This window comes from Toxotes jaculatrix, chromosome 5 (genome assembly GCF_017976425.1).
Source record: "Toxotes jaculatrix isolate fToxJac2 chromosome 5, fToxJac2.pri, whole genome shotgun sequence".
NCBI lineage: Eukaryota > Metazoa > Chordata > Actinopteri > Toxotidae > Toxotes > Toxotes jaculatrix.
Genome location: NC_054398.1, coordinates 28,408,532 through 28,433,389, shown reverse-complemented (window position 1 = coordinate 28,433,389; position 24,858 = coordinate 28,408,532). Strand labels below are relative to the sequence as shown.

Here is a 24,858-nt window from a genome sequence, read left to right as displayed (position 1 = left end):
CTGCTCACATTAATTTAATGACACTCCCCTGAGGATGACCCCCTTTACATTTTGACTGTGATCAGCTGTTGTTGGACCAGAAGACAGAAATCCTAACACTTTTTCAACACCAATCTTTGTTCAACATGAATAAATAAATAAATATAAGGAGGAGCGATAAAAGGTCCCCTAACAGATTTGTTAATGAATCTTGGCTTTTTTCTGACCAGTAACCGGGCCCGAAACGGAACCAGGCGTCAGAAGCCAGCACTACAACTTGTTCTTTCTGTTAGCACCACCATCGGTCTTTTCCTTTTTAGCTCCACTCGTAAGGGTCAGAGTATGGCAGAATAATCAGGCTGATGTTCGTTACATCAGAAACTTTTGTGTGGTGTGGTTTAATGAACACTGCACCCCTGAGGGGGGACACCATATCTGGGCCTTCCTGTGTACCGTTTCCTCCCAGCACCGAGCAGTCGAGTCCAACCAGCGAGCTGCCAGATCTCCATCTGCAGACGCCTCTCTTTCTTAATGAAGCACCCATCAGGAAAAATCAATCTGCTGCAGGCGCTGGGCCTTTTAATGGAAAAAAAGAAGCGTCTCCTTCATATTGATAATGGGATTCTGTAATTAGAGCTTTAGCTGTGTGGCGGACAGAGAAACACAAAGAGGACAGAGTTGGCTTGTTTATCTGGAAGTCAGTTATGTTGCTGTGATGTTGTTGAGCTGTTCCATCTCAGAGCAGAGAGACAAATAAGATCTGCTGCCTTTAGTCTGTGCAAAGGAGGAGGCAGCTGAACTCTGGTCTGGACTCAGTGGACTGTCCCGCTGGTAATTATGGTTAATCTGCTGGCAGAGTCTCAGTGATATGAAGACGGAAAGTAGCGAAGCAGGTGGAGGTGAACTTCAGGTTTTGGTCAGACTGTGACATTTACAGCGCGGGCTCTTTGTTGGTTTGATATTTTACCAAAACAAAGAAATCAAGTTTTATAATTAAAAACAATAATAATAAAAAACGATCATGGGAAGTGGACGTGATGGGATCCTGAGTCGTTTCGACATTTAAAGTTATATTTTGGAGATAAGTCCCTCATTAAGGTAATGAAACAAATTTAATAGAGACGGTGTCACACTGGCACAATATTTTTTAAACCTCACACAACCATCTTGACTTGAACATTCACAAGTCGTAAACATGTTAATCTCTCCCATCTCTGCGATTCAATCCCTCATTAGATGAATGCAGCAGTGGTGTCTCCAGAGCTCCAGGGGAATGATCTAAATGTAGATCCAGCTGAGAGCAGAGGGGCGGGCTTCATTGTATGTCAGATATTAACAGATGTAATCAGCAGAGCTACTGTGCTCCTTCCTCAGGACCATCAGATTACGTCTTCACTGTGGACTCAGCTGACATGATTTATCTTAAATGAAAGTGTTTCACCTGAGACACATTTTACGTGTTAATCACGCGTGGAACTTGGTTTCACGTGTGATGACATCTCATCACAGAGCCTCTGAAGGACCTGAAGAGACAGGTGTGTTTGTTTGGCTGTTGAGTTCAAATGGAATCGCTTCCTCATCCTTCAAGTTTTTGTCTGAATTAAAGACACAAGATAGAACAAGACATAAGATAGTGAGCCTCCGAGGAGCTGGTAGGTGGATTGTGTTCCTGTCTGACAGAGTCATGATGCTATGCTAAGCTAACTGGCTGCTGGTTGTAAACTCCCAAAATGTTGAACTGTTCCTTTAGTGGTGACAGATTTACCCTGATGTGCTCTGTAAACCACTCTGAACTGCATCTGTGTCAAACTGTACTTTAATTAAAACTGTAACAGGCAGCAGAGACTTGAATGCTGCAGTATCAGTATGTCCTTATCTTCACCCTCCTCTTCCTCAGTACCACAGCTCTCACAGTCTCCGTCCAACTTATTTGTGGGTCAAGGCTTTTATACGGCTCTCTGTCTGCTGCCCCTGCAAAGCCCAGAACTGCTGCCGAGGCAGAAGTGGAGCTGGTTTGGGGGAAATCTCTCAGCGGCCGACTGTAATCAGCATCCCCGCTGCCTTGCTGCATCTTTCCCTGTGGATTTATCGGTCTGGAAAAGCTTTGGAACGCCAACATTAGTCACCGGCTGAGAAGGAGTCCAGCCCAGAGACCCAGAAATTCAATTCTAGCAATTGGAGCAAAAGCACACCACAATGTCTCTGCATGATAGCGGTGACAGTGCTGACCTGAGGTCTGCTCCCGTGCTCTCCGCTCACAGAATTTGATATTTAGACCTTCTGTATCTGGCTCATCTGAATAAATTGGAAACGGTTAGTGGGACTGGCTTTGTTAAACACCTGACAGATCTCATAGACACTGCTTTTAGACATAAAGGGGCCTCCTCATCCTGAGCCGACACTATGAGCCACTCTTTGACTCCAGTCTGCTCTTTTATGGTGCTGATATAAAAGCAGGGGCTCTTATTTCTGCGTCTGCCGCAGTCTAATAACCCCCAGTAAGTGTTTGTTTATGATAGCCTGTCTAGTCTATTGCCACTGCTTGTTACAGAGCTGCTTCTGCACGTTGAGCACTGGCATGAATACCAATGCTGAGAGAGAGAGATGTGCTGCATTAACTTGTTTGTCACTATGTCGCTAATATTAATGCTTTTTCTGCAGACTTGATAAAGACTGCTCCCCCAGCGAAGCTCACTTTAATGTGCTGGAGTGCAGTTGTCACCGCATCATAAACAAACTACAGTGAGACAAGCAGCCGATACAGAACCACAACCGGTCCGTCAGACCTCTGAACACCAGGAACCAAAGCCCGTTTATTTTCTCTCATTCTTATTCTCTTCATGCTTTTCTTCAGATTTGCCATCTAGACCTCATATTTTTTTTTAATGAGTTTTGATTCAGTAGGACAGTTTCTCCTCCTCTTCACGTTCCAATTTAACACAAACAAATGAAAAAGTCACATTTAGGCTTTTGTTTTGGCGGGACAGCGATCAAAAACACCTTTTTTTTTTTTTTTTAAACTTTGATGGTGTCTTCAGCCTCCTCCGGGCCTCTGAACTGCTGCCCACACTTGTGAGTGATTCAGATAGGTCTGGTGGTGTGTTTGTTTCAGGCTGTTTCCTCAGCTGGAAACAGCCGAGTCAGCACGAGCTTCATTGACACGATTAAGAATGGAGAAGTCGTCTTCCTGTGCCAGAGACAAACACAAAAACGGACGTAAAATTGGCATTTACGTCGACTCACAAATAACATTTCATAAAATCAGCATCTGTTTTTGAAATGCCCTCAGCTACTGCAGCGACTGTGACTGAAAATGATGTGAACAGTACAGAAAACAGCTAAAACCTGATCCAGAGACAGTGAGAAACGTTTAGACCCAACTGATTTATACTCTGAATATTCTTCATAGTGGCTTTAGAGGTGCACTAATCAATATGTTATATAATCAGTGAATCAGATGACTGTCATGTGAAAGGCTCTGCAGTTCACCTCAGCAGAGCAGAGCATTTTATTGTCTTTAAGCTAATTTTCTGCTCTGATGTTAAAAAGGTATTCATCAAACAAAAAAGTCAAACATTTAGTGGATCCAGCTTCTAAAATGTGTGAAGATTTTTTTGTTTTCCATTTCAGTTCATATTTGGTACCTTCTATTTTTGGATTGTGATTTGATCTGTTACTTATCATGTGTTTGTCATTGTTTTTGACATTTTTTTAGATTAAAGAAAAAAAAAAAGACCCCATAGTTTAGATTCATTTAAATCATGATAATGATAGTAAATGTTGGTTGCAGCTCTACCCTGGAGCTGCAGAGTATTGACTCAGTGTGGTTCCCAAACAGTTGACATTGTGGAGATACAAGCTTTCACCTGACAGCAGTAAAACTCTATTCTGTATTATTGATTAGATGGATTTTTAATTAAAAGAAAATGTAGTTTGGGGGTGTCTTCCTGCTACAAAGCCGTATGTTAGGATCTGGACACTTAGCTAACGAGAAGAGAAATCATTTTTCATTTCACCGTGACTTTGATGTGGGACCTGCTGTGTCAGCCACATCGTTTAAATGTGCCGACAGGAAGCTACAGGAAACAAGGTGGTTTTAATGTGAGCGCTGTGGGGCTCCGAGGTGTCGGCACAGAAACAACTCGACTATAAAACTGAGCGGAAACCTTGAAGCTCCGCATCCAGCTTCCTCTGATGATACACTTGTTCTCTGTGAGGGGAATTATGCGGCAGGCAGTATGGAAGTGTAATGGCAATATGTTCACGTCAGGATGGATTGTTATGCTAGAATAGATTTTCTGGTCTGGCGCTGGAGTTTCCTCCCTCCAGCACATGGTGGGAAACTGATGTCTTACAAAGCCCAGCGGAGGCAGATCACTGTGGTTAATAGGACGTAACGTATACTGAGGCCGGGAACACTCTCCTTTGTTAGAGAAGGCTGAAGCACTGTGTGTCAGAGGCTGTGTGTGTGTGTGCATACGTAGACTGGTACATGACAGATTTAAAGGTGATATGTGAGTTAAATTATTTTGAACACAAGAATTCACCTCCACGTTTAATATTTCTGTTCGTCACGTCGCTCTGCTGTTCCCTGTGTGAAGTCTTTGTAATGCACACACCCTCCTGGAAGAGCCCTGTAGAAACCCAGTTACAGGTGTAGATGAATCTGGCAGCTGATTTATGTGTTGTGGTCTAAAGCTCCGCGCTCATTACTGCAGGGGTGGCAGAGTTGAGCTGAACACATTCACACTGACAGCGGAAGCAGAGATGTTTGGGTTGTTGACAGATGAAGGTAGCCTGTGTGAATGTGGAACTTATTCTGTCTGAAAACACAAGTCTGAAATTGGTTAGGACACAGACTCTGGAGCTCCACAGACTGACCAGCATTACAAGCTAGTTTCTAAGTTAGATGATCAAACTTGAAATTCATGGTTTCTTATATTGTAAACAGAAGATATTTAATAAAAATCTGAGACGTGAAACTGTAAAAGTGGAATTCAGGTCAGGATGCAGCTCAAATCTCAAGCAAAACCTAAGGTTTCTATGGAGAGGAATAACAGATAGGTAGATTATTTGTCATTTTTATGTCACATCAAAACAAAATTTTGTTTCATTAATAATAAGTTAACATTCAACTTAAAAATTTTAAACTTCTCTAAGTATCGGTCTGTGCAGTTCACATTCTCTGACTGATTGTGGGAAGGGAGCTATTTAATAGCCGAGTGGTTCTGGTTCTGATGCTTCTGTACCTTCTCTGCTCTCCGCACACAGCATTCTGTGTAAATGTCCTGCAGTGAGGTACCAGTGATCTTCTCCACGGTTCTCACTATTCTGCCGAGTTTGTGTTTCTCTTCAGCTGTGCTACTGCCAAACCAAGAAGAGATGCAGTAGGTGAGGAGACTCTCTATGGTGCCTCAGTAGAACATGGTCATGACTGGGATGGGGAGATCTGCCTTCTTCAGCCTGCGGAGAAAGTGAAGGCGCTGTTACAACTATGGTGTCTGTGGAGGTTAGCTCTTTAGTTAAATATATTCCCAAGAGCTTGGTGCTGTGGACCCTCTCCACCTCTGAGACATTGATGGTCAGTGGAGGGTGGTGATGGTGATGGTAATCTATTACCATCTCTTTGGTATTATTGGTGTTGAGGTCCAGCTTGTGTGTTGAGCACCAGGCTGCGAGCTGCTCCACCTCCTTCCTGCACGGCGACTCATCATTGTCGGTGATAAGTCCGACAACAGTAGTATCATCTGCAGACTTGTTGATGTGGTTACTGTTGAAACCAGCAGAGTAGTCACGGGTCAGTAGTGTGAACAACAAAGGGCTCAGAACGCACCCTTGTGGTATTCCTATGCTTACTGTAGTTGTTTTAGATGTTAAACTGCCAACATTGACTGCCTGCTGTCTCTCCGTCAGAGAATCCATGATCCACCTGGACATGCCTGGATCCACACCCAGCAGTAACAGCTTCTCAATGAGCAAGATTGTGTTAAATGCAGAGCTGAAGTGGATGTGAACCTGGTCTCTGGTGTGACAGCTGCTATGTACTCCCACCGTCCACCCCGTCCACCGCCCGGTGTCTCTGCTGCTGTTAATAAATGTGTAGCTTCATGTTTTCAAAGCAACATTTCCTCTGAATATAACCCCCCCCCCTCCATTTACACCCCCCACCCTCCAATGTAAATGTCTTTGATATCATTGATCTGTGTTGTAGTGATCCATTGTGTCTGTTAAATGATGATCACCGTTGTTGTACAGAGGCATCACATGACAGTGAAGGGGAAAACAGAGTAGCTCCTATTTTTCCCCAACAGTTCACGTCACTGTGACGAACACGCGCTGACTACAGATGGGAGTGTTGAGGGAGTACAGTGAGCTTTTGATGATGTTTCATTTGAAGTCTTGTGATGTGGAGGTAATAGCTGTAGCAGATCTCCAGAGTGAGGACAGTGGACGTCCACACGAGGCTGTTAGCTGTTAGCTGAAGGCAGCGGTGCATGGCTGCTGCTGCCGCTGCCCGCTGGTCGGTCATTTCACGCCTGTCTGGGCTTCCTGGAGCGCGCCGTGAAAAGCAAAGTGGATGAAAAACTCTGTCTGGGGAGAACAGGCTCAGTGTGATGTGTTCTCAGTGTCCAATCTGCAAACCTGCAGTGAAAATTGACAGAAGGTTCCTTTTTGTGGTGTCGGGATTCCTGCATGTTGTAGTCAGTCAGGCTCATGTTGTGATTAAGCTCCAACATCGCGTATGTTTGACTGGATGAAGGATCTTTTACTTCATTTATACATTATGAAAATACTCCATTACAGTATTTTACTTCAATAAAAGTGTTTTAACTCTGTTGGGCCGTATATGAAAATGTTTTCGACTTTATGAACTGAAAACGAATAATTCCAGCCATCAGATAATTGTTGCTGTTATCAGGACACGATGTCACCTGATGATTATGATGAAAAAGCCCTGCTTTTTACCACGTGCAGTACAATGTTTTTCTTTCTCTGAAACTTAAAGGACAGGTTCGGATTTTTTTCAGGTCTATAGTCTTAATAAAAAAAAAAACTCACATGCCAAATGTACACTGGACACTGTTCTCCTGTCAATACTGTCCAGGAATAACTAAAAATATATTCTGCTATAAATCTGAAGCTAATATGAGATGTCTGCGTTACACAAATGAAGTGACCTTCATGCTGATAACTGTGTGTAGGTTTATTGTCACTGTTGTGTCACCACAGACCCAGGATCTCCTAAATGCTGGACTATGAGCCAGAAAAGCTCTGACAAGAGAGCAAACAGGAAATGTGTGTTATTGTATTGGCAGTAACGTCTTGAAAAATTAATATCAACTTGAGTAACTTCAGACAACCTGAAGTCCAAAAATATCCTCAACACTGGAACCAAGTGATCTTCAGAAACAGAAACAGCTTTTGTTTGTTTTTTTGTTTTAAATAAAAATCAGTAATTTTTTATTCCATTCCCTGGTTGTGCTTCTTTGTGGTGCACCCAGGATACTTCCTGTGAGTTGCACTTGTTTCACGTGTCCGTCAATTAAGCACGTTCATGCTGTAACTGTCCTCTTCTCTCATGTTAGCTCTGATCTGCTTCCTCTGTGGTTTTCTATTACTCTCCTGCTGCTGCATCGACCTGCTCCCCCCCCACAGAGGTCAATAAAGTTTAATCGAACGTTGTCTAATCTAACCTGAGTGCCTGTTTCCTGTTTGTCGTCATGGCTCTGATGATGTTTCATGTTTTCATTGTTTTCTGTCCAGGTGATGGCTCAGCAGGCGACGGCGGGGCGGCGCTACCTGCGGGCCTTCGTCAGCGGCTTCTTCGTCGCCGTCCCCGTCACGGTCACCGTACTGGATCGATTCGCCTACGTGGCACGAGTGGAGGGAGCGTCGATGCAGGTGAGACATTACAACACACCCGCATCCACCAATCAGAGCAAGAGAGAGAAACGTCCCCCAGGTCCACAGGAGGGGAGGCAATTTTTTACCTCTCTAACTTTACAAACTGCTGATAACCAGGAGGTCAGAGGTCACAGCACCATGACAGTCTGTGGTGTGCTGGGAAATAAGGCTGAGAGAAAAAGCTGAAAAACCACTTTTAGAACTTGAGGCTTTTTGAGCCCATTTTTCATCTTTTTCCATCACAGTGTTCAAAGCCACACGCTGCCTGTGTGACTGAGCAGCTCGGCTGTGGCACCAAGAAATGAGCCACAAAACAAGTTCTCTACATTTTTATTCTCTGCTTATCATGGTGGAGCATGTAGACAGGCTGCTGGTCAGAGCCACCGCCAAAATGTCCTATAGTATGTTATCAAATTAAAAACATTCACTCATTGTAATACCAATTTTTGGTCTTGATTTTTGTTTTAAAATTTAATACACTTTGGGTTTTTGAGCCTGAGGATTTCTGCTATCTTCTATTTCTTCTGTCCTCGAAACGTCACACTTAAAGGAACAGGAGATAGTTCAGCCTCCTGCTTCCTCCTCCACATCTCTGTCCTCCTTCTGCTGTTGGACTTCACAGGTGAAATTAAAATCCAGCTCTGCTCATAGATGTGTTCTGCTTATCGTCTCTTCTCTTGGATGTTCACACACTTTTGGGTTTCACACTCTTAAGACTCTTTTCAGGTTCATCTGCTGAAAGGAGAAAGTTTCTCTGAGCTCACTTAAACCTGGACGCACCTGCAAGACTTTGTGACATCACAGCTAGTTGGGTTACACCAACATTTGGACGGCTGTCAGATTAGAAAACATTTTGGAATTCTGTGGTTTGGTTTCTTGAGTTGAGACTTGTTGAACAAATGCAGCAGAACAAATGGCTGCTGTGTGTCTGCATAACGTACAAGAAATACACAAGCAAACACAAACTAATACTAACTAATAGTAATAAACGTTTTAGTGCTGGATGTTTAACAAGCCGTGTCCTACCTGCTTTACTGCTCCACACTAAGTCAGCGTTTCATTTAAAAGTGTAAACCAGTGGCTACAGGCGGCCATGTTGGAGGAAAGAACTCCACACGCACTTCATGCATGACCTCTTTTATTCTCATCCAAACAGTAAACAACCTGCAGTCTCCTCATCTGAGAAGCCGAGATGGAAAAATAAAAAAACAAAAAAAAAATAAGTGCCTGTTGGGTTTTGACCGACTTCGTTTCCTGTCGTGCGGCTCATTATCCCCGACATGTGTTGCATTATGCATAAAACAATCTGCTCTCTACTTTAATGAGCATGAATATTGAAGCTGCATGTTGCTGTTTGGTTCACGTTGCGTGTTTATGTTGCTGTGGATGCCGAACGACAACTTCTGAAGAGTCTGATCAAATCTTTTGAAGTAATTCATGAAACCAAACCGTTGTCGTTTCTAAACGGATTGAAACTGGTTGACTAAATGAGGTGTTTACACTCCTTTAGGTGTGAGAGACACTGACTCGGAGTAATACAGCTCCTGCCATCACTGGGGTGAAGGTTTTACTGGGGTTAATCTGTTTATGTGAAGCTTTGATCCCCTGTGATTTTCTCTGGCGCATAAATAAACAAGTTAACATTATATTCACGTCCACAGTAAGTAAGACCGCAAACAGACTGTAAAGGCTCTCTGTTCTCTGTCTGACTGAGCAGGATGCTGCTGTTATTGGAAGGTAAAGACGCAGTGACCCCGTCTGCTGCTGGAACATCAGAATGTTCCCATAATGCCGTCTGGGTGAGAGATCTGATCCTGATTCCTGCTGCTCACTGTGTGCTCTGTCCATAATACAAACCCACACGTTGTCGCTGTGTTGTGGCCGAGGCTGCTCCTCTGTGCTGTGAAGTCCCAGATTCAGTGAAAGGGATGAGTTGATGGTGTCGTAACAGGTGGAAGAAACTCTCTGTGCTGTTGTTACTGGGTTTTATACAGAATCCAATGCTTTTGGTGCATTCACAGTAAAGTTACAGGTCCCAGCCAAGACGTAGTGTGGGACATGACGCACTCTGTCCTTTTACAGACCTAACAAAAACGAGATCTGAGTTCAGGATCATCTCGTCGGTTAAAGCTCGTCACAGTGATGTTATTGTGCAGCTGTCAAAGTTTTCCTGACAGCCGATAGTTTAGGAAAGTTTGGGAAGAGATTTTAGCAGCAAGAGACCGAAAACACACACAGCAAGAGGAGTGTGTGTGTGTGTGTGTCTGTCTGTCTGTCTGTCTGTCTGTCTGTAAAATACCCCTCATCCTTTCTGCCTTGCTTGGGCTGTTGTCATGGAAACAGTGTTTTCCGAGCTCCTGAGTAATGGATGGTTAATGAATATTCACTGTTTGAATTTTTAATTTATGGCAGAAAAAAGACAGATGTGCTCAAACTCATGATCACTAAATGTCAATTTACCAAAAATCCGTACAAACTCCTGAACTCACAAAAAACTGCATAAACTGTGAACGTATTCATTTTAATTATTATTGAGTCATTATTATAATTATCATTATCAGTATTATTATTATTAATAATAATAATAATAAATATTCCTGCTTGCTTCTGCTGCCTTTTTCACATTATGATTTAATTTATGTCTGATTTACTGTACAGTCCTTATCCCCTATTGATTAGTGGTATTTAATGAACTGTTTTCCAAAGCACAGAGTTTCTTACTTCCTCAGCAGCTGTGGTTTTACATTTCTTCCTGAATGGTACAAAAATCAATTCACAGACTCTTAAAACTTGTTTGAGGTGTTTAATCCATTGAAATCAACAAGTCTGCATAAATTACATTTGACATTTTATTATGCAGTTTATGCTCAGACTGATATGAAGAGTTCACAGTGAATCACGTCACAACATCAATATGATAATGACAAAAACAATGCAGACTGCCAAAATATTCACTTTGACATGGAGAAAATCCTCCAGCAAATCTTTATGTTGGAGAAGTTAGAAACTGAAAGTGCATCATTTTTTGTATGATTTGGGTAAATTTCATCTTTGGATTGTTGTAGTTCATTTGGTTCATTTCATTTTCATTATGTAAACCTGTCTCTGTTTCCACTGGTGGTGTTGGAGTGGATTCAGATTTCCTGGCTATGCAGAGGGACTGCCAGGAAGTAACGTAGCATCCAGTGTTAGTTTAATTTGACCTCACTTGGTTCAGCTTTTTTTTTTAAATGAAATTTTGAATTATTTTATACACGATTCCCAAAGTTATAACCGTCAAATTTTGTGGTTTGGATCTGGACTTTGAATCTAAGTTAAGTCTGTGATTGTTTCTGTGGAAACTTTAAGCCAAAGATTTTCTCTTTAATATTAAAAGTTTCTCCGAATCCTGCCTCAATTCTGTAAAAACCAAATGAATGATCAAACAATCGGCTGCAGCCGAGCTGTCACACTTTACATTTTCCTATAAATTCAGACTCACTGCAGCAGCAGAGTTTCAGAAACAATCCAGTGTGTAAGATGCTGAAATATGACTGTGAGGGAGCTGATGAAGTGTCCAGCTCTAAGTGATAAACTCTCAGGCTGACAACACTCACAGGGATATTTATTTTGGGGAAGACAGTTAAGAGATATTCTGTCAATTACCCTGGCAAGCGTGAAATGGCCTGTGCACGTCCTGTTGAGACAGTCGTGCGTCGTGCTGTTCGCCGGTGGGAGCCGGCACGTCACACGTGCATCCTTTAACAAAGTGACACAAACCAAGTTGTAAAAATAATGATGTTGTTGTTATTGTCGTTGAGGTAGGGGAAGAGGGGGGGTTATTGACGAGCATGTGATCAAGCTGTCACAGAGGACACGGTTTCTGGGAGCTTTGTTTAACATGGTGAGAGTGAAACTCCGAACTGAGGGGCTAATGTACAGATTGTAAAGCTTTCTGATTTAAATACCTGATCTTGGGCCATGTAGTTTATAACTTCTGTACATTGTAGTTATATCAAACATTGAAATACATTCATAAAAAGTTATCAAGTCATTTTGCTAAATATTCCTTTAATTTTGTCTTAAAATAAAAACTGAGCGGGACATTTCACAGTGTTTCCCAGCTCTGTTTCAAACATCGAGCCAATGCTAATACATCTATGATAAACTGTTGGCCGATCATATCTAACATTGACCGCACTGGTGTTAACATGCTGTTCACTTCATCGATTATTATTATTTCAAAAAACACTTCACAAGTCTAAAGAAAAAACAAACAGGAACTCTCAGTCTGTCAATGATCTTTACTCAGCTGTTATCACGTGACAGAAAGTCTATTTATTTATTAGATTTACTTCCTGTATTTAGATATGTAGTCTGAGTAAATGTGGTTTCAGGTGGACTTACAGAAAACACTTTTCTGGTTGAGGGAAACTCCCACATTTTAAATATGTTTGAAACAAGTTTGTTGTCAAAAAGTACTGATGGTGCTGAAAAATTGCAATGATCTGATTAATTTTATTGTTCCTAGCTGTTTAAAATGGGACTGAATGGCTGCTGATGCTGGAATCTCAAATGCTGAAGAGTCCTTGAATGCTCTAATAGTACCTGCTCGCATTACCACAGAACTATATCAAAACACCGCTTAAGAAAGAATGGGACAAAAACCACAAACTATTCACTGGTGGACTATTTAGTGCAAGCAAGTTTCAGGCTCTTCATACTATATTGAAATGAGCCTAAACCTAATGTTTACCTGGAAGGAAGGAAATTAATCTAAAACTGGATCATTTGCTCTGTTAAATAGATCAGTCATGTGAAAACCACTCCTCTGTTTTCCTTTTACAGGTCAGGATTGTAACGTGTCACAATACTGAGGCATTAACTGACAGAAATATAAAAGTTAGTTTCATCATAATCATATAGCTGCCTAAGTGGCACAGAAATCCAGCAGCAGTGTCAGTGAAGAGCTGTTATATGACCACATTAAATCATACTGAACATGGTTCTACCTATGGCACTAACTCATATGGTTGCTTTGAGTATAACTCTAAAACTCTCTGTCTGTTTTAGGAGAAACTGTCCCTAAAGGTGCTATATGCAGCATTTTCCCATCCATAAATCAGCAGCACATAAATTGTGGGACACTGTGTAATAACCATAAGGGACCTCGTTAAGGCGGTGTGATAATTCACAGTAGTCAGGTTGGTGAGAAGCTGAGCGAAGGAACAGGAGTAACCGACAATGAATGATGCACGGAGGCTGAGAGAAACTGATAAGCAGGAGAAACGTCCTCCTTTAAACCGTTTTTTGATTATTCTCCTCTTAAAATGGGAGTTAAACCTCTTTTTTTTAATTCCAAAATACAGATTTTAAATAAGATAATAATAATTTCATTCTTTCTTAAATTTAGAAGGATCCTTTCTACAAGCATTAGCATTTAGTCAGTAGAGCTTTCTATAAAACTGCCTTCATTTGGCTAAAAGGGCAAAACTTTCAGTTGTAGCTCCATTAAATGCATCTCAGTAAAAGTAATGAAGTGTGGAATTATGTTTTTCATTATGTTGTAAATGTAGTTTAGTTAAAAATTGAATAAATTAAACTGAATGGACGGATGCGAAGCCTAATGATGCTGATTTCCTAAATCAAGGTTACGGACAGACAGATGTCTCAGAGCTGGTAGTCTGACTGAAACAGTGTTTAGCATAAGCAGCTCACAGCTAACTGGTTAGCTTTAGGTGTCCCACCACTGAAACCACAGAGGACCCAAGTGTTGCCCCAAGAGTCATCTCACATCAGTATAAGTTGTTTTACTCATCACCTCAGTGAACGTGTGAGGATGAGCAGTTAGGGCGGAGCAGCTTTGATAACTCCTTTTGGAAGGAAATACACGATTCAGCGTTGTGGACATTTTCCTTTATACTTCTCATGTGTTATGTTTATGGTGGTTCAGACGAATAAACCGGATACTTCTTCAGGCAGGACAAAGGTCAGGAAGGTGAAGACGTCCAGGCAGAATTTAAGATTTACTGTTACCACTGTCACTAACAGCTGTGTTTTAGTGCATTTACCTCGTCTGTCCTCATACATATTGTTCATATTATAGAGTGTGTGTGAGGTGTGTGGCTTTTTGTGTGTGTATGAATGTGTTTAATATATTGTTCAGATGTATACAAACAGTATTTTTCTTTCTGTCTGTTTGAATGTACAGCCGTTCCTGAACCCTGAGGGGGGGTCGGAGTGTGACGTCGTCCTCCTGAACCGTTGGAGTGTGAGGAACTACCAGGTCCAACGAGGCGACATTGTCTCCGTCCTGTGAGTAACTTATGATAAACAACATACTGGTCCAAATATTTGCATATTTTCACTGGTCTGAAACATCAGAACTCAACAAAAACCTCAAATCCACATCAGAAAATCCAGAGCAGCTGAACCTTCAATTAAACTGCAGGAACCCGTTTAAAGCTGAATGTTCTTATGCTCTGCATAAACTGATCCGTGACAGGTGAAGTATAAGGACAAAACGTGAGAGAGGCAAACCAACAGTCGTGTTTATTAATGCAGTAAATATATTATCCATGTTGTCCATGTTGCGATCTCTGAATAATTTCTCAGTTTAAGTCAAAGTTATCTGTTCGCTCTCATGAATCTCTTGATAATCTCAAACCAATTATCATCTGTAGGTGGATTTAAAATGTGTTATTCAACTTTCAGTTTCTCAGTCAAACCACATATTGTTCCTCTCTGAGGCCAAGGTACAAACAAAAAACACAACTTACTATGGACAAGTAAAAGGCTCACTGAAATGACATTGTCAAAAGGTGAAGCTGCTACGAGGCACAAAATAAACACTAAATATCAGATGATGGAATAAAATAAAAAATAAACAGCTGAACAAAACTAACAGCAGAGAACAGTGTGATAAGAAACAGCAGCAGTATTTTAAAAAGTTCAGGAGTAATAATGTGAAATGTATTGAGGACATTTTTATGTTGCTTTGCTCTTTTTAAATGGCAACTGCTCTTGAAATCTTAGTTCTCTGGGAACAATTGGACCAGTCATTTTCTGGCCTTTTATGGCCACAGGGAGATGAGTAATTCACATAAATCATATAATTTTTTTTTGTCAGACTGTCAAAACCAAGCTGTTGGTGCAGCAGCAATGTTTCACTGCTTTAAACCTGATGACAGAAAGTGGCTGAAGCTCATAGTCAGAAACACATTTTGGACGGGATGGTCCTTTAATGCTCTTTTATTTTGTTGTTTGGATGTTGTCGTTTTTTGATGCCGTCTTACTTTTGTTAATCAAATTTTTGGATAAACTCACTGTGTCACCGTGGAAAGTGCAAAGAAGACTAGCAGCAGCGGGTAGATTGATTTGTTAGATTTTTCAGCCAATCAGAAGCTTGTGAAATGTTTAGAAAAATCGGTTCCGTTTGACTTCTGTCAGCAGAATCAGAGACAGACCGTAGAGACAGACCGTAGAGACAGACCGTAGAGACAGACGGGGCTTGTGACAAATCCAAACAGAATTCACTTCAGTGGGGTTCAAACCCGTCAGTGTGTTTACCTGCTGAATGTCACTTTGATTGTTCACTGGAATGTAAAGTCGACACTGACTGCTACTGCAACCAGTTGGTTTCACACCTTCTTCACTTGGGCTTGAACTAAGTCGACTCGGATCCAAACGTTGCTGCAGAGAAAGACTTGCCTGACCTGTGACGGAAACTGAGACTGAAAACAGAAAAAGTAATGAACTAACTAACATATGATGCAGCGTGTTTGTCTGTTATCACGTAATGACTGTTTCTGTTGTGCTGTTTTTGGCTAAGGTGGAGACTGAATCACACGTACTTCATCATAAATACACAGAGAACTGACATCTCGGTGGAAAGATTCTGCAGAGGTCAAAACCTCAGCAACTCCACGTCTCTGTTAAAAGCAATGAAATGATTTGTTTTATTTTATTATTTTATTTTATTGGACAAGTAATAAAACACATCATGCATTAAAGGATTAAAAAAAAGGCTCATGCTGCTGAGATAAAACAAACAAACAATGGGCCTTATAAAAACAACATTTCCACCGGAGAGACCGTGTGGCTGTGTGAGCTGTAGCTCTGTAGCATCCTCGTTAGTGGTTTGGTTGGATTATGTGCTGCTCTACGATTGGTGTTCTACCTCACACAAACTATTTTCATTTGAAACTGCTGTTACACATCCAGATGTCTTCCTGTGTGATTAGAAGCATGCCCAGGCCTTCAGGCTAAAGCACAGGTGTACTGTGGGACTGAAACTGTTTGGGTGTGTGTGTGTGTGTGTGTGTGTGTGTGTGTTTTGTCATTAATAAAGCCCCGGTACTGCTCCATGTGTGGCACAGTACAGGTTTGATTTCATTTTCCGTCACATTCCTGCTCAGCGCTGCAGCTTTGGCCTTTGGAAGTGAACCAACGCCACAAACGTTATTTCACCAACATGAGACCTGCTGTGAACCAAAACTCAAAGATAAACAATGCATTTCAGGCAGTGTGGTCCAGTCAGACATCACGGACGGCTCGTGCATGATGTCGCTGCTCATTAGACAAACTTTGCCTCAGATTTACGGAGAGTTTTTTTTTTCTGAACGCAGCCCAGAGTCTCTCAGACGTTCGTGCTCGGTCCCAGACGTCTGCTGTTCCGTTAACGCTCGGGTTCTGTGAAAGTCACACACATTGATTCAACCTGTTCAAACTTGGAGAAGCTGCAGCCCTGCCAGCTGCTCTGAGACCAGCCAAAGTGAGATTTCACACGAGGAAATTGACAGATTTGACTGCCGTTCTGAGCTGTTTGATAGTGCGAGGATGATGCTGTCAGTTTTTTTTCATTTGAGGTGTTTGCTGTGCGGCGTGCGGAGTACACAGACTGGTGACAGGAGGACAAATCCTCCTCCATAATTACCCCTCGATGGCAGCCTCTCTCTGTTGGGGACGTGCTGTTTTGTTTGTGAGGGAAAAGAGATGTTTCTGAAAGTCTATTCCTGGCAGCGCAGAGAGCGGGAGAGCAGCTCTGAGCGGTAGTTTAACCTAATCGGAGTCTGAGAGCTGCTCACATTTAGCTCTTATGTTGGGACTGAATCGGGGCCCACAGTTCTTTTGGAGTTCTTGTGAGTAATGACCCAGGAGTGCAGCATCACACAGCTGGACAGGCACTAAGCATATAGAGCTAAAATAAAAAAAAAGGGGGGGGGGAAATGGAGACACTGGTTCTGTAAAGTTCATCTGAGCTCAGAAACACACTGACATTTAGATTCAACCTGTCACCTTCGTGGCATTCTCAGCCTTGTGCACCTCAGCTTTCCTCTCGCTCACTGCCTTTTTCTCTGTTTGTCTTTCCATCTTAATGCCACCCCTTTACCTGGCAGCCCTTTGAAGGAGGGGATTTTTCTTCAAAGCAGCAGATAGTGGAGTTGTCCACACGTGAAACAGATCTGTATCAACTCAGCTCATTGCTGGGGATTTAGTTAAAATCCCTCATAAAGCCACATCTATCATTCGCCAACAATATTGCCTTGGATTTAAATTTCAAATGTGATACGGCATCACCGCAAGGGGGGACTGACTCCGGCTTATAATTGGCACTCATTTTAAAGGAAAATTGTTCAAGGGAATATGCCAGTCTGTAGAGTAATATCTTATTTACAGAAGCCCTCTCATTGTCAGTGTGTGCTGGCTAAGGGAAATGATTGTGTCCCTGTATTTCTGAGCAGGCGTACGAAGAGCTGAGCACTGCCATGGGTGTTTGTCATGCTCTCAGCGCAGACCATTACAAACCTGATTGATTTTATGTTCGGCTGTGAACAGAATCATTTGCCTCTGAGCGGCCTCAGAACTGATTTCTGCAAAACATCATTTTCTCCAGGATGGGGAGGAAATGTTTCTTGTGGGTTATAAATCGGCGTCACGAGAGATGAATAGAGTCCCTTCTGCTGGCTCGCTTGGTTTTTGTTTATGTTGAAGGGTGAGGGTCAGCCATCTTGGATCAGCAGGGGGATTCGGGTGTTGATAGGAGTGTTGGTGAAATTCCACAGTCGATGAATATTCATGGAAAACTCAGCAGGCATGGAAATCTTCAGAAGAGCCGAGCTTCTTTCCTCTGTGGCGTCGTCCTGTCGATGTTTGCTTTGAGTCGAGCAGCTCGGTGACAGCAGACAAACATCTGTAGCTCCGAGGTGTCTCGGTGTCTTGGACAGATTCTGACTCTGTGCTCAGTAAGAAGAGCAAGGCACTGACACTGCCAGGGTTATGAGTTTGATTCCCTCCGGGGAAAACACAGAGGGAAGGGGGGGCACTGAGGGGTCTTGGATGGGTTATGGGAAAACTGCTTTGTGATGACAGCCTCTTCTTAATTTAGTGATGTGTAAAGTACTCAGTCAACATTTAACATTAGAGCCAGGCTAAGTTTGAGCTTAGGTACAGATGATGTAACCGACGCCCTGATTTATATTTCTGTACTCCATGTATGTTGTTGATTTATTAAGGGGCCTTACAGATCCCAGCTTTTGAAGCCCATAATCTTCTCTTCCTTGCAAAGAAGCTGCCATATTTCACAGAAGCAGGCTCATTGTCAGGTTAACTCATAACTTTACATGAAAAACAATTAAAAAGTTCAGCTAAACTATGTTTATATTCAGTGTTTGTCATGAAAACAGGGTCTGTGTCCTAATAAACACGATGAAGCCTTTTCCTTAAATGTCATAAAACATTTGCAAAGCCAGAGCTGAACATTTTGAAATCTCCATTGTTTACAACACGTCCCTAACACATACGCTCAGCTGACAGTTTATTAGGTCCTGACGGAAACCAGAGGTCCTGTAATAAATCCTCCTTCAGGACAGTTTTAATTTTCAGGTTTGTTGTAACCGAACTGTTGTTTCGGTTTGAAGGATGTACTTTGCGTCGCTGTCTGTGTTACTTTATGATAGATGTGTTTCTGTTATATAAGAGAAACACATCTATCATCTATTATTCAGAATAATAGAAACACCTGTCACAGTTCAACAGATACTTGTGGTCAAAAACATCACAGGGTTCATTTAAAGCCAGTGTGACAGCAGTCATTTAACATGTCTAACAGCTGGACAGAGGTCAGGGTGAAGTGAACAAGTTACATTCACACAGGTTTCAAGTGGCTTAATTCATCCTTTTCTCTTTCACAGCTTTCTTCAATGAGAAAGATAAAGATTTGCTCCTGATGTTTATTTTTATTTTTGCATTTGACTTTGGTTTTGCGTTGAGTTTTTTTTCCAGAAGCTGAGACAATGTGGAAGTGACGCCCTGCTTTGCAGGTTTGTCTTGGCTCATGCAGCAGATCTCAAACTTCTGTCTCTGGCTCTTTGAGGGAAACATTAATATACACTAGTTCCCTGGTTTTTTGTCCTAACAGAGAAAGAATAAGCTCGACTGCTGTAATCACAGGTTTCACTCCCACCTCTGTATCTTCAGCACCTACAGCAGAGACAGTTTTTAAAGTTCAGAACTAAATCCAGAGCTAAAAATCTCCACATACGTGAAGCCCTGACAGCATTCAGACTTCTGCAGCCCTGTGAGCGTGCTTTCATCCTAACAGTTCATTTTAATAAGTACTGTCATTTCAGTTCATTACAAAGACTGTCTGTCTTCATGTTTTTTTTCTTTTCTTTTTTTTTTTTTAGCTACATGCCTCCTTCACCAAAGTCTCCAGAGATCAGGGCAGATGCCAAAACTGCATGTTTAGTTTTGGTTTGTTTTTTTAAGTTGATTTTTCACAAATACTATAACACACAGGGGAGAAGCAAAAGACAAAAAAAAAGAGAGGAAATGAAGTACAAACTGTTCAGGTGAGGAAATATAAAAAGCCTGTGGGGTTTCTAAAAGCATCTCAGCCCGAATGAGATGACAAACAGAAATGCAAATGACAAGCGAGAGGAAACGCATGAAAAACAGCAAAGCAGAAATAACAAGGAGAGGAAGTGAAAGGTTTAAAATAAATGAACCCTGTGTTTGTGTGTTCGAGGCGAAGATGGAGAGTCCATGTTGGATAACAGAGAAACAGAGTTTTGATTCATTTGTTAAAGGAGGCAGTTTAGTTTGTCTACAGGTTTTGACTAAGTGCATTTTGAGGTTACTCAGAATGTAACGTTGACACACACGAAGCTGCCTTCAGGCTAAAAACCTTCGCCCACAGAGGAGAGTTCGTTATGCTCGGCTCAGACTGCATGACACACAACATGATCTCAGCAAGTTTAGACAGCAACAACAACTTCTACAGCGTCTTTAGAGACGTTGACCAGTGGGAGCGCAGAGGACTCGTCAGCGCACAGATCTGTGGGCTTAGTATGTTTGGCCTCCTGACATAAATGTTCTCTGTTCATCACTCTCCAGAGTCTCGTCATAAACCGGAAACATTTCTTTGACTCCATGAAGGTGTCAGAGATCTTATCTGATTAAACAGAAGTCATGAAAACAGCATCGGGGAAATGACAGGAGATAAAAGTTAAAATGGAGAAGATATTCAAAGAGATACTGTCATGTTTTCATACATTTGTGCCCTTAAATGAAGCTGGGCTCTGCTTTCCAGCCGCAGTCATACCCGGCGAGCTCGCCACACCTTGGTGCCGTATGACCGCTCTGCTTCATACATCTTGTCATATTTTCTCACATGGTTTAATCTGCTGTCATGCGTCAGACGGCAGCTGCCTCAGCAGCAGCTACTTTTATATATTTATATATGGTCAGATTCCTGTTCAGCAGAGCAGGAAATGGAGAACTCACATCTTCTTACAGTTAAGATTTATGGGCTTGCCGACTGCTAATTAGCTAGTAAATAATCAGGCTTGATACAGTAAAGCTTTGAGTGGAAGGACCTTATTGCTGTTGTTTACCAGCTGAACGTTTAGAGCCAATTGATTCCTCTCTGAAAGGGGCTGTTTTAGGTGTGTGTGTGTGTGTTTGTGTCACACTGAGGACATATCAAAGTAACTAACCCTAACAGGTGGAGGTTCCATCATCAGAGGCAACATTTCAAACTTTGAAAGGTCAGAATTTATGCATCATTGGTCCAGTTTGAAATGAGAACTGGGACAAATGGAACAAATGGGATCATCCACGTGTTCAGCTGAAAGTTTGAAATGGACCAAAGGATTATCAGGGAGTGAATAATAACACCAGATGGATTAATTGAGACAAGTCTGAGACAAAATGAGAATATTTATCATCAGAGAGTATAATACAAGCTGAAAATATATTAGAACATAAGGCAGTGATGTAGGAAAAGAAGCAGAACACAGAGGTACATAAATATACACCAAATACACATGATGAGCAGCTGTAAGTCATATTTACATTAATAAGTTAGAGTCCATTATTTCTCTCAGTACAAACTATAATTATAGCACAGTTGGTAGAGAATAGCTGGGAGTCCCTAATCTATAAGACTACACATGGAATTCATGTGGGGGTCTGAAACTAATTTCCATTAAATTGGTATTAAAGCCTCACTAATTAAATAGGCCCGCAGAGGCCTCAGTCTTAAAGACAGAAAAACACTCCTCAGTCTTTCAGCTGCAGTGAAAGGTGTGAGGGGACATACAGGTGTGTTTACTGATGCATAATCATGAAGCCTGTTTGTGGTGTAAAGTGTAGTGTTCTTAAAAAGCAAATTGTTCTCATATGTGACCTGAGTGAACGCAACAAAAACCCAACAAAAATCTCTCAGAAATTAAGAACGGGTGTTTTTTCCACAGTAAATTGATCCATTCAGCCATCCATACTTTTACCTCCTCCTTCTGTTCATAGTTTCAGGGGGCTGTTAAAAAAAAAAAAAAAAAAAAAAGTAAAGTTCAGCTGAATCTGAGTCCCAGTGCTCAGGTGCTGTTGGACGAACGACGGATCCCTCACTGCCTGTGGAACCACTCAGTATGAATTTTACACTGAAAAGACACAGGAAGATGCTCACTCGATTTCTACCTCAAACCGCTGAGGCCTCACATTAGCTCCAGCTAAACTTCTAAAAGTCAACGTGGCCTTTTATATTTGTACAAACATTCATTGTCCCCAGAGGATCAGACCTGCGGGCTCTGGTGATCCTCTGAGGAATTTTAGTGAAATATCTTGGACTGTCATGTAAATTGTTGCCGGCGTTCATGGTCCCCAGGGGGTGAATTTTAAGACTTAAGTCAGAGTTTTCACTTATTTGATGAAATATCTCAACATCTACTTGATGGATCAGCACAACATTTTCTTGTGTCATGAATTTTCCTCTAGCACAACCACGAGGTTCATGTTTGTAGGAATTTAGTAAAATGTCTGAGCAGCTGTTGGTGCCAGGTGACTAAAACCTACATGATGAATCTGTTCTGGATGTGGTTTGTCGTTTAAACACACTCAGCAAATTTAAAACATGCTGTATTTTGCCATTGCACTCACACATTTGTGATATTGGTGTAATTAGAAAGAGAAAGTAGATTTTGTTAGATAAAGGAGACAAACTCATTTGTCTCTTTTTTTCTCTGCCTCTCCTCCTCGGCCGTGATGCATGCAGGGTAACAGTGTGTGTTGGCGTCGTCCGACCGCAGGGAGCGTTGTTCCCCTGCCGGGAATTCGCCTCCTTCCTCAGCCTCGTACCAACATCAAAGCTGCCACTCTGCCGCTCACATGGATCTCCTCCCCGAGCGAGCTGGGAATTACCTCCACGCGAAATATTTCCTCGTCCACCCGTTTAGCGGCAGCACGTCCCTCCCTCCCAGTGCCGTTAGTCAGTTGACATATTGAGGGCACGATGAAGGCTGTGCGTTAATGCTGAAGGGAGCGACACACTTTAAGGCAGCAGGTGGAGAAAAAAAAGGGCCCTGACCTATCAGGGTGCTGCTTTACAGTTTATGACATAAATACACATCTTCTCTTTTCTTCATTCATTCATTCATTCTGATGAATATAGTTTGGGTTTGTTTTATTTTATGCATTATTCTGAAAGAACTCCACGCAGGGGGTGGACACAATAACAAGAACACTCAGCAACCAGCCCTACAATAAATATTCCTCTCTGAGGTTTATAATGTTCAGGTTTTGTTCTGGTGTCGGAAAGATTCAGTTTTTTCTTCAGTGTTTTGTGGTGCAGTTACATTAGATTATAAAGTAAGATGTTAGTTTTTAGTCCACACACTGTGTGTAGTCAAAAATCTGTCTCCCATTTTAAGATGTGTTGTGTTTTGATTTAACCCTGACCCTCAACAGAAAAGCAATGACATTAGTTATTTGTTAAAAGATTTGAAACGACTCACCTGTAAGATTACTTTTACTTTTCGTGGTTGTGCTGAAATTTCCTCATGTTGATGTTGTTAGTTTGCTACAAAGCCTCTTCAGAAACAGCTTGTAGTGGATGGTTTGGTGTCCAGAGACATTAACAGAGTTGTTTTAACTCTGATCATGATCATGATTTTTTTCCTAAACTGAACAACTTTATGAGCCCAAACTTAACCAGATCTTAACTATAACTCAAGCAGATCATCGATCCGATCGTTTGAATTATTGTTGTAATATTGGTCGTTTTATTGTTTAAGTACGAGATCTTGTTTCACTTTAATCGTTAACCATAATGCAAATTTGGAAAAGGGTCCTGAGATTTAGTCGGGTTATCTTGTTAAGTGATCTATATTTCATTGAAGTACATTAAGATTTTTGCCTGCAGAAGCTCAGTTCTCGACTTCACTTACAGTGAATCTCAAATATTTAAGAGGGTGATTGTTCACCTGCAGACAGTAATTGGACTCCACCGTGGACGTTCTCAGTAAGATGAATATGGAGGTGATGTCCAACGTTTTACTAATTTATGTCAAAGTTCCTCAGCACACTGTGTTTAAAACTGTGAATTTTTCTAATGGAGATTCTGTGGAGATCGATCAGGGAAAAGGAAACTTGAAGTTTGCTGAAAACCAGTGGGAGAACTGGGCGTTGCTCAGTGAAAAGGTTTGATGCAGGACGTTTTCAGGCCTGTTTGACCTCTGCTCTGATCGATCTGCGTTGCACTCTGATGTCTCGTGTAAAGGACTCGATGTCGTGATGGACGTGGTCTCTCGTGTGTTGTCTCCGTGTTGAATAACACAGGTTGAAGATGTGTCTTTGGTGTGAAAGGTGTCCCTCTGGCGCTGATGTGCCCTTGAGCCTCATCCTGCAGTAAAATCTGTTGGTTCTCAGTCTCCTCACTCTGTGTGAAGAGAAAACATTAAACCAGACAGCATCAGTAAATCTGAGTGTGCAAACAGGTTTAAGTGCAACATGTGGAGCTGAGCTGGAAGTCACAGCTGCTCCACTTCCTTTAACCCGGTGCTGGAAATGAGCTTTGATCCGGGCTAATTCTTCTGCTGCTGGGAGGCTTTCCTGTGGACCCCAAGCTCCCAGCAGGCTTTGTGTCATCACTGTTTTAACACGGTTATGTTAATCGGCCATGTGGTGGTGCGGCATTAAAACCAGAGCTGGGATTTAAACAGTGCCGACACACTCAAGACTCCACAAGAATCCCTGCTCTTAAACTTTTAATGATAACTCAGTTTCCCTAAGATTGATATTATTTTCATTCTGTCATCATCCTCTCTGACCAGCAGCAATCTGTCACGAAGAATTAGCTGAGGAATTTCTTTTTATATCTGTGAGTTATATAACCAAGAACTGGGGGTTTTAGTGTAGTTTTACAGCTAAATCAATACATGGTTTCATAGAGACAGTAAATTTACTGCAATACAATACGCTGTATAGCACCGGTCCATTAAATCACGACTCTTAGCGGTTCATTTTCAAGGTAATGATGACAAATTAAGATGACATAAACCTTGAGTAAATGTAAGTTAATATTTCCAAGTCAGCTCTTAGCTTTTACATCCAGACTGCTGATATAGTTTCCATGTGCTCCAAGGCTCTGATTACTTTTAGTAATCAGCTTATGAGCTCTGATTTTTGCAGCTTTCCCCTTAAATTTCCTCTTAAGTA

At 41.7% G+C, this 24,858-nt stretch overlaps 1 protein-coding gene across 1 annotated transcript in view; it reads left to right on the top strand.

The window, feature by feature from the left end:
- Positions 1 to 24,858, top strand: part of immp2l (inner mitochondrial membrane peptidase subunit 2) — a 106,074-nt gene that overhangs the window by 3,399 nt on the left and 77,817 nt on the right. Inside the window, exons 2-3 of the mRNA XM_041039287.1 lie at positions 7,744 to 7,881; positions 14,075 to 14,178. Of these exons, the coding sequence (XP_040895221.1) occupies positions 7,747 to 7,881; positions 14,075 to 14,178 (239 nt within the window). The 5' untranslated portion in view covers positions 7,744 to 7,746. The remainder of the gene's footprint in view (positions 1 to 7,743; positions 7,882 to 14,074; positions 14,179 to 24,858) is intronic.